At 30.5% G+C, this 11,474-nt stretch overlaps 1 protein-coding gene across 1 annotated transcript; it reads right to left on the bottom strand.

Moving 5' to 3' along the window:
* Positions 1-4,363: 4,363 nt before the first annotated feature.
* LOC132728240 (uncharacterized) lies at positions 4,364-10,591 on the bottom strand. Its single transcript, XM_060713846.1, has 6 exons — positions 10,340-10,591; positions 8,651-8,738; positions 8,113-8,246; positions 7,216-7,309; positions 5,323-5,438; positions 4,364-4,681 (listed from the first exon to the last, which is right to left on the bottom strand). Exons 1-6 carry the CDS (start codon positions 10,507-10,509, stop codon positions 4,585-4,587), a joined length of 699 nt encoding a protein of 232 aa, XP_060569829.1. The 5' UTR covers positions 10,510-10,591; the 3' UTR covers positions 4,364-4,584.
* Between the last annotated feature and the right edge of the window lie 883 nt (positions 10,592-11,474).

The raw sequence follows: 11,474 nt of genomic DNA, 5'->3' as shown, positions 1-11,474 counted from the left end.
CTCCTACCTTTCTACATTAGTGCCTTGATCATTTTCGTCCTTAACATCTCGTAGGTTACAAAACGAAAATTACAAGTGAAATTCCCGTACATCAAAGACATTTTATCATAACAAACAAAGTTTTCAATACCGATAATTTGTATCTTTAAGTAATGTTTTAAGGACTTATTTTGATAACGTTTCAAGCGTTATCAAAATACAGGTATACGTCCCTTAAGGAATAGTACACGTTGCATTTGATTAAAATGATATTTTATAAATTATTGAAAACTTCTGACAAATGTTATTTACTCAGGTAACCATCAGTGGCATCGGACTATCTCCATATCACTTTCATGTCTGCGTCGTTAAAGGCATTGTTCACGTACGCGTGGTTTAAAATATATTATGCTCAAATTTGATATTTAAAAAAACTTATATAATTACTAGACAGTCTCTAATGAAATATAGTATAAACATCTTTTGAACACACGAAGAGAAAATATATAACGTTTTACACTCTACACACTACGGGTAATCACAGTATGATTACATGGTGTCATTACAAAAACTTTTTTGCAGTTTTTATAAGAAAAAAAAAACACATTAATTTGACAAGTAAAAGGGAATGCAGCTTCCCACACATGCTTTATTCATTCACTTACTCAAATTAAACATGTTTAGGAAGAATGTACTAGATTTCAGTACATTTCTGCATTAAAAGTATTTTACCAAAAGATTAGCATACTATATTTTTAATTGATAGCTGAAATTAACAAAAAAAAATGTATGCATGAATTACAAGTTATAAAAATCACAGCTGAATTAAGGTTATAAATAACCCTTATAAAATGGATACCTATTATTATGTATCAGTAAACAAGTTTTAGATTATTTATTTTCTCTATTATGCATATAAGGAACTGATACTTCCAGTAAAATTGTAACGATATGTAGTATGAAAAACGCATTCATTCACATTCTGTAAAGTTGTATTATCTATCTTTTTTCTTTTAGTTTTATTTATTTATTATTTTTATTTATTTATTTATTTATTTATTTATTTATTTATTTATTTATTTATTTATTTATTTATTTATTTATTTATTTATTATCTTATCATTTACTTATTTATTTTATTATTTTTATAATATTTATTTATTTATTTATTTTGTCTTTATATTTTGTTGATGTGTGTGATTTTGTATTTCAATGAATTATATTGGGGATGTGAGCAAAATTCGTTCAGAGTAGCATGAACATAAATAATACATTTAAAGAGGCGAAGCATACCTTGGAATCATGCACATGAACAAAGACGGCACTTCAGATGTTCTGTGTCAGGTCACGCAATGTAGCGTTGTTTTATTGTAGATTAAACAACAATTCTACATGTCGTTGTCTTTTTTATGGGCTCAGTACTACATTAACAAACCAGGAAATTATTCTTAGCCCATCTTAAGATCAATTTATAGTTTTTCTAGCACTTTATTGTCAGTAAACTGTATTCATTCCGTGACAAAATAAAAATCTGTAAACAGTAAAATATTCTGAAAGTGTCCGCTATTAAAGCAAGCAGTGGCATGACCCCTTTTTGTTTGATTACAATTTTACATAGAAGCTTAATATTCTTATTTATTTTATCATTCTTCACTAGATATTCTGAGAATAGAGAATAATCAAGTTTTTTTTTCTAAAATTACTTACGGGATTTATTTTCATCAAGTGAAATGAAAATGCATACATGTACTTTACGATTGGCGGAAGCCACAAAAAGAATATTACACGAGTGGCGGAAGCCACAAGTATGTAATAGTGTTCATACCACAAGATGAAAATGAATCGTAAATTAAAAAAAAAAACTTGAATTTTCTGTTTATTATAGACTTTTTGACTTTTTTGACCATATAATTTAAAAGACTTCTCTTTAATTTTATGTACTGGCTTAATTTAGAATATAGATCATTCAATAAATGTTTTCTCATATTGTATTTACAAAAAAATGTATTAGTTCATGTATAAATACAAATGTATATGATTTCAAACTGTTGACATTTCTAGAATTTTTGTTAAAATAAAGATCATACAATTAATTGCCTTCATGGTGAAGTGTTTGAAGACATATCTGTATCATGTCTTCATAATAGTTCCGATTTCACTTTAAATTGTTGTAGGATTTTGGTCGCAATTTTGTTTACAAACAAGCTTTTATATTGTTATTGATTTACTTAGCTTTACAAAATGTATATGCTCTTAATATGTTGATATTTGTAGAATTGGTGTTAGAATAACGATCATACAATTTATTGACTTCATGGTGGAGGGTTTGAAAATATAATTATTTGTATTGTATGATACCTTCATTACAATTTCGATTTCACTTTTTTGTATTTTCCTTCATCATTGCAACATGTTTTGGTTTTACTTCATTGTTATTTTGAACTGTTCTTTTTTCATTTATTTTTTTTTCTAAAGAAATGAATTTGGCAGCAATTCTGTTGACAAACAACTGATAATTCCAATAAGGACGGAAGCACCAAAATATTATAAGTAAAAAGGTCAAACAACGGTAAAACTTTGTTGTGATAAAATATCCACCACAATTTACAGCAAACAATTCTCTTGATAATACTTAAACATGTTAAGGCAGAAGTTAGTGCCATGCTAAGTAATGTGCTAAAACCATATGTTCACTTCTTTAAAGACAATTAATGAACCAACTGGCGGTGGTATTACTTAAAGTATTATTGTTTTCAAAACAGTTTAAAGAGACTTTAAACCCAAGTTACTGCCTCCGTGGTCGAGGGGTTAAAGTCGATGACTTCTAATCATTTACCTCTCTGGCGTGGGTTCGATCCCCGGGAGATGCTTTGGTAGTTTAGCGCGGAGGAAGGTAGTCTAGTACTGGTGTAACTCTCCAGGAACGATGGCTCGGAAACTACCCGCCTATATGACTGAAATACTGTTGGAAAAAGGCGTAACATCAAACAAACAAACAAAAAACCCAAGTTAGGAAAATTCGTGATTTTCGTAATTTTGTTTATATAGTTAAGTACAAATTAATTTGGGAAACCATTTTTGTGTAAATGTATTAATTTGTTTATGTCATCAGCTGTTGTAAGTTAACATCATTTATTGAATTACTAAAATATGTAGGTCTAGAACATGGTATTGCAGAATTTACTTCCGTGTTTCAGATTTTACATTTGTTATTGTTAAACATAGATAAGATTTTAGCATATGCAACTTTTCCGTAAGATAATTAATGGCTGAACGGATAGTTTGGATATAGATATAATAACACAATGAAGACTATGACCCCCCCCCCCCCCCTTCGACATAAAACCCTTAATTATCACATTTTCGGTAAGAAATTCAGCCTTTGTATTAAAGCAGCACGCCTCCAGATTTATCCTAATTTTCATGAAAATTTTGAAAATGTATTTAAAGGTAAAATATTGTGAAATGAACAAAGAAAGTACTTGACACATTACAATCGGCACTTAAAATCCACGTAAATTACCAAAAAGAGGTCAAAATATGCATAAATAGCCCCTACTGCGTTAGTAACGTAGTAGAAATATGGTGATAAATACATATAGGATATTAAATGAGTGTAGTTTAATACTAAATTTATTGAACGAGTTGAATAAAATCATATTATGCGAGTCTCTGGCGAGCATAATATTGTTTTATTTAACGAGTTCAATAAATTTAGTATTGAATCTACACGAATATAATATTCTATTTATCACATATATATATAAAATAAGAACAGTAAACTGTAAAAATGAGTAATTTTTCAATGACGCGCCTATAGTGTAACGCTAACATTAGCGCGCTTTAACGCTATGTTTCTATATCGCACAAATGACGTCAGGTCAAAGTGTTATTTTACACTAGTGTAATATCGTTTTTATTAAATAGCTTTATTACACACCTGCGCCGCGGTTTATGTGATAATACAAAATACAGTCATTAATTGCACATAAGATATAAATTTTCACTTGAATCTTTAATTTGTTTACTTTTCTTAAAGTTTTATTATGTTTATTCCAAGTTTAATTTTCTTGAAATATTTTGGGTCATCTGGAGGCATGCAGCTTTAATGCACATTAAGATTTTAAGAAACGCTTTATCGTATACAAGCACTTTCTAAATTGTTATTACATGTATAAGTAATTTCTTATACAAGGGATCTGTGATGGATATATATGCGTGATTACTCTCGAAATATTGTGTCTATTGGTTTTACACCATGAAATGATTGTGTTGCAGGAGATGAATAAAACATTAACATGAATCACTAAAACTATTTGTATGTTTGAATATCTTTATACAGATAAATGTATATTATAGGATCAAGTAAAGACACGCTAACAACTCAGTTTTTCGCATTTTATTTGCTACAATGAAACTTTTTATTCCATTTCTTATTGTTATTCGAAAACAGCATTTCTTGAAACGAAACACATGTTATTATTTTATTAGAACCACAAAAACTGTTTGATAATAAACTTCATATGTTAATATTATATTTCATGTTTTTAATCACAATATTTGTAAGTACCACAATAAAAGATATCGAAGTATGTTAACTTATTTTCACAGCTGGTCATAGTTCTCCCCGCCCTTGCAGATCTTTCCTTTCATTTTTAACACAACTGTTGTCAGAGCCACCATCAGCGCAAATGCTACGATTCTATAAATAGAATATATTCTACAAATGTATGTGCGCATATGCAACATTTCTATATATAGATATATTGTCACAGTACTATAAGCACAAATACTACAATTCTATAAAGGCACATTATGTCACAGAAATGCATTTATTTTTATTTCTAAAAAGCTTTTCATTTCTGATGTTCTCTTATTGTTTCTAAAAGGTTACTCATTGGCCATTTACACGAAACATCCTTTGCCTATTTGGAAAATAGGACAGTTATTTTGTAAGTCAAAATACTACTTTGTTTACATTTTTCTACTTTTATGACAAATATTTCACATTCATCCATACTTTTTCCATGTTATAAACATTCAGCATGCTCATAAACCTTTTTTAAACGATATAAAATTCATGCTTGCCATTTCTAAAGAAAGAAAAATGTAACATAACATAACATAACATGGATAAATGTTAATGGATCGGTCGTGGGTATCCGACGATGTCTACAGCAGTGTTCGGAAATTTTGGTTTGGATGAGCATGTATCCTCCTTTTACTATAAATGTAGTAAATACAGTGGGAAGTTCTTGTTTGTGATTATACTACAAAAACAAATAAATTTCAATACAAAATAACTACTATTTGAAAAATTGGTTTTAGTTTAAAATCACTTACGAGACAGTTATGAGACCAGCTTCTAACGCCTTGTTTGACGATGACGATGGCTTTTGTGTTGATGTAACGATTGGTTCGCCTTGTGGACAAGCTAGAGGACTTCGTAATTCAAAATACTGCAAGATAAATCATATGCTATACGTTGCTGTTATATGTTTATGATATGTAAAGCTTCAGAGTCATGCTAATTTACATGAAAATTTTGAAATGTATTTCTAAGTAAAATATTTTGAAGTGGACAAAGAAAGTAATCTATGCATTGCAAACGGTGCTTATAATTACCGAAATTACCAAATAGAGATCAGAATATCCAAAAATAGATCTTACTGCGTTAGTAACGCATCAGGTATATGGTGATTTATATTACAAAATTAGTCGTTAATCGTACATATCATGTCAATTATTACTTGTATCTTTTCTTCAAATCTTAGTACTTTTTATTTAAGTTTCATTTTCTTGAAATATTTTGACTCATCTGGAGACATGCAGCTTTAAGACGTTTCCTGTGTTAATTATGACAGAACCACAGTACAAAACAATAAAATATGTTGTTTTAATGACAAAAAAAACTTAGTGATGCAAAATTGAAAACCCATTCCTCTCTGAAAAAAACACACTGAACTATAGACAACAGAATGCTCTGTTGATTTGGCATAAAGGCAATAATTGCATGTGGCTACTAAAACTAAAATATCGTGACGGTTAATATAACGATGCAGCACAACTTAAAAGGAAATTCTCAACTCCATTCACGGGGTAATAAAATATATATTGGATTAAATGTGCAAGGGCACGAGTTTTCTATGCCTATGGTCAAATATAGCGTGCAAATATCGGTATACAGTGATGACAAAGAATGGAATGTTTTATGTTACAATATGAGTCGGCTAATCATTGCCACAAGGGAAGATGAAAAATGCTTTTATCCTTAATTACCATCCTAATTAAGAAAATTAATTTACAAGCTCCGATATTGTTTACACTTTTTTTCAATACATAGGGTGTGTTACAAATTCTTTTAACAAGATATAATCCATAGCTTGCTGGTGACAACTGTTGCTACCCATGCAACAAGTGCAGAACAAGATCAACAAGCACATACGAAAGACCGGTGGGGACATTTCAACTTCGTGAATTCCCGGTTTCATTTTCATAAATTCACGATTTCATCATCATGATATCACGATTACAAGTTCAAATCGTGAATTCATAAAGTTGAAATCGTGAACTCATGAATTCCGTATGTTGAAAACGTGAATTCAGGAAGTTCAAATTGTGAATTCACGAAGATGAAATCGGGAATTCATGAAATTGGAATGTCAACATGGGTCTTTTGTAGTTTTATCATCGTCTGCATTCAGTCAGTACAAATTTTCCCGGAAAAATAAAATTGACAGACGGACACGTCCATTAAAGATATTTTGATTTTTTTTAAGAAAAATACCTTACAAAAATAAATAAATATACAAATATTGTTACCTTATTTATTTATTTATTTATTTATTTATCATTCATTCATTCATTCAATTCATTCATTCATTCATTCATTCATTCATTCATTCATTCATTCAATTCATTCATTCATTCATTCATTCATTCATTCATTCAATCAATCAATTTATTTATTTATTAAATTTTATTAAAATTTATTTATTTATTTATTTATTTATTTATTTATTTATTTATTTACTTATTTATTTATTTATTTATTTATTTATTCATCCATGTTTTATCTATTCATCCATTCATTCATTCATTCATTCATTCATTCATTCACAGTGTATAAAGATTGTAATAGAATATAGGCTTACTTATATTTGTACGTGTGTTGTGCATAACAGGTATAGATGGATGAGGTAAAAAACGTTTAAAAAATAGGTTTTATTTACATACAAAATCTGTAGATAACTGTTGTTTTTGTCCGATAGCTTTGAAATAACTATCTTTGGTATCTCCTTTTATACATACTAAAGACACGTAAGATGTTCTACAAAAGTAACATGATAATGATCTATTATCTACATATTTGCAAATTATTTTGTGAAACAAATATTATCATTACTTACGCCATTTACTCTTTATTCGAAATAGTTTTCTTGTCTTGACCTTTCAAATGCATTCTTAAATTAACCTTACCTTTATAAATGCAAACTAAAGTCCTTGAGGAATGAAATTCAGTGAATATTTATAAAAGATCGAAAAACGACAATAAATTGTTGTAGAAAAGATAGACAAATTTAGTGGTTACAAAAGTATAAAAACGCGTAAAAGTAACGAAAATTATTAGTTTAAAGGAACTCCACTAAGGCCCAAAAGCCTATAAATATAAAATTTGACTTTTTAACACAGATCCACAGAGGCATTTTTGCAACTTGCGGAGATATGCAAAAGATGATACGATACTCTCAGAATTACATTGGAAATTGTATGTTTGATCATTTCTTAGCACGATTTGAATAAAAATCGTTTATTATTAACGCTTTTCAATTTTGGAATATTTTCACCGTTAAAGTAAGAATTCTGAAACGGAAAAGTCTACAAACATGTAATTGGTCCAAACCTACAACAAATGGTACATATTTTTCGAAAGAAAAAAATATTTCAAGTGTCGTCAAGTAAAAATGACACACAGTGGAGTCCACTTAATAAGCTCGTCTTACTTATCGAATAAAATGTAATTTGCTATGCTGTTTGCTATGATCTATATATACTTGCAACCAGTTACTAATTTCTAATTGTTTGAAATGATTTTAGAAAAGTTATGTACAGACATGTAGACATGTGCCTTACCTTAGTGGCTTTGTTTGCGTTTTGTATACAATAGTTACAGAGTTATCGGTCCTATTCGTTTGGAATGTTGCGGTGTTCTGGTTACCGAGTGGTAAATATAAGTCATGTGGAATTGATGGCTGTATACCGCATAGCTGAAATGAATAAGTTTTGTGGTGTGCTCTCTAAAAAAACTGCACGTTCGTAACATAACTTTTATTCGGACATTCTGAACGTTTTTACATTATCTTGATAGATTTGCGCGTTTGTATCATCTCTTTTCGTTGACATTCGATATGTTTATAAATTATCTTTATAATACTGCAAGTTCGTAACATTTATTTTTCATTCAACTGCTCAGACATGCTCTAAAATAGATTTATATAAAGAATTTAGCACATGTTTTCTTATCAAAAGGCACTGGATAACTCATTCCTTTAACCATAGCAAATATTTTACCGCAACGTATTCTTTAACCTTACTCTATACAAATTCATTCTACATGTTGAATTCATTTTATAGAAAAAAAATTAGTTTGTGATAATACTGTACTACATACCGCTACTTCTTTACAAGCACCCTCTGTAAAATTGAAACATGGATTCCATGAGTATGTCATTTCATGTGTGTCGGTCACATTAACAAATCTGAAAATAAAATTAGAATTAAACATCAAACAAGTTTATTAAATTGGATTTACCTATTGTCAGATTACCGACCAAAACCCGACTTCGAGTCGACGTCAAAATAAACGTCTATTACACTTCGGGGTTTCAACGTCGGTTTGACGTTATATGAATGTCGCCGACGTTTCGACCAATTTTCAACGTTAATCCAACGTTGTGTCAACGTCGGCTGTTTACTGGGTTAGCTTATCAAATATCATATTTGGTATTAGAGTTATTAGGAGTACATCAGCAGTAATTTAGCAGATTGTTACAGAGGGATTTCAAGCGCTCAAAATACGACATAAGGTGGTTTTAGCCTACTTGACCGTTTCCATAGTAAACTGATGGAGTCCGACTTAAATACATGTATAATTATTTACAAAGGCATTAAAGGGCTGTGCTTATAAATACAAGTTCATGACGTTGACCCCGCTTCGTGACGGTCGTGTGGCCGGCAAACCTATTGTAATTGTAACTGACAACAGCTAGTACAATTGAAAAGCCCCAACCAACACTTCTATATGGTTTTTGTTTATTTAATAATATTAAAGCCACTTATCACAATGCCTTGTTGTTAAAACAGTAGACAATATGTGTATAGATGATACACAGAGGGGTGAATATACTGATCATTGAGTAATGTACTTCAGTAGAGCTCATTGAGTAGTTCTCTGTGACAATGTTCAAATATTGACTTGTATATGAATCATTGGGGTGTCTTCATAGGATGAAAAGTGCACAGTGAGGTCATTATTTTTCAGTGCATATTGTTTATGAACTATAAGAAACTAATGCTCAGTAAGCCAAGTATAGTTCGGTGAGTATTGTTCACAAAGTACATAGCGTGTCATAGTGGGGAAAAAAACCCTGAGCATGTTGTTATACAATCATATTCTATGATTCGCACTTGTCAGTATACATTTTACAAGTAAAGATGAAATTATCATATGGCAATATGCATGTATCATGAGCACACATATTAATGAAAAGGAGTAGCATGCGTTTATTGGCGAACATCTGCTTCCATACTTTATGATGGACAGTGCTGCAAGACAGTATGGTGGCCGGTAGCGTCCATTTTAAAGTCGCGAGAAATTTTACCGGTGGGTTTGAAATGGCCGCAAAAGGCCACCATATGACAGACATAATCCTATGCTTTATAATTATGTGACTTTTTGTTACAAGATCAACGTCATACTGACTATAAATTCTTAGCCGTTTTTTCAGATATATTCGTTTTAAGATTAAGCTTGTACATATCCTATTTTCTCCAATGATGGGTTGCATCATAAGAAGAATTTAGATTATTTTAGTATGCAAGATCCCGATTTAGCGTTTTTTAAGCCTGTAGGTAAGGTATGACTTAGAACAATATATGACATCTAATCCCCATAGTTCATCTAATCTTGAAATACGGTGTAATGTTCTACAATTTATGTTGCCCTCGGGTAACATCAGTTTCTTTTATATCCAGTAAACTTTAGAAAAAATGTAATATGAGTAGTACAAATATGAAACATTTCCTTTTCCTCTCCCATAGTTTTGACATAATGCGAGATAAAATGGAATGTTTACATTACCTTGGTGACCCATCGCTTTTAGCAAGCGAGACTAGGTGTAGGAACTGTCCGTTATCAAATTTACAGTAACACGGAGTCGTTCCCGTACAGACACCCTGGCCGTAATTTACTCCAAGACATGATACAAATACCGCGGAGACAAATATTAGTTTTAATTTACATATATCCATTGCGAGTGTGTACTATTTATTTATACATGTTCATGACTATTAATTGGTTTGAATACACAATCAATGTTTTATCTTATGATGTAGATAAACCTTTTCTTTTTATCATTCGGTGATAATATTATATATATGTTGATATCTATCTCGTTACCGTTTATCATTTATACAATCGAAACATCTCGGTTATAATTCAAAATGACTGTCCGAAATTTGACGAGAAGATACGATTGTTTCTTAGCGTAGGTTAGTCGAGGTACTTACCCAAAGTTTGACGAAAGGGCAAAGATGATGGGATTGTCATTTACCGTCATTAACCGAAGTTTGACGGAAAAAGCCGGAAAGTTGCGATTGTGTAATCAACATAGGTCGGACACTTCATATAGAATAAATTTTATCGAAGTAAGTTAATGGTGAAATAGATAGTAGACTTGTATAAATCGGGAACATTGTAATCGTCTATTTATGTTCCTGGTGGGTTTTATATTTGTGTCATTTACTTTGTAAATTACTCTTTGTTTAAATATATAATTATATTTCCTTAAATTAGCATATCTTAAACAAAATTACTTAAAATGTATTTTATAAATATTGGAGGTTAAGTCTTTGTTCATTATGCCTTAAAAAGGGAAAACTGTTTTCATATCTTGCTTTTTTGGAAATACGAAAAAATGATCACTTATTGATCAGTGAAATATAAATTCCGTAAAAAACAAATTAATACATGAGGAACTCGTTTACATCTATACGTATAGATGAACATGTAGTACGGGATTTGAATTGATTTGTATCCAGATTTATTCCAGATACATGTTGTTCATATTCGTACCCAGCAAACATACCTATATCGGGCCGATATCGGCTATATGATGGAATATCTATGTCGGCTACCATATATCGGACCGATGTCTATCCGATATTGACATATTTCACTGATATAGGTCCGACATCGGTCCGATTTATATTCGTTT

This window comes from Ruditapes philippinarum, unplaced genomic scaffold (genome assembly GCF_026571515.1).
Source record: "Ruditapes philippinarum isolate M1 unplaced genomic scaffold, ASM2657151v2 ctg4827_1_1_1_1, whole genome shotgun sequence".
Taxonomy (NCBI): Eukaryota; Metazoa; Mollusca; class Bivalvia; order Venerida; family Veneridae; genus Ruditapes; species Ruditapes philippinarum.
The sequence above is the reverse complement of the archived record's forward strand: the minus strand, read 5'-3'. Positions and strand labels throughout refer to the sequence as shown.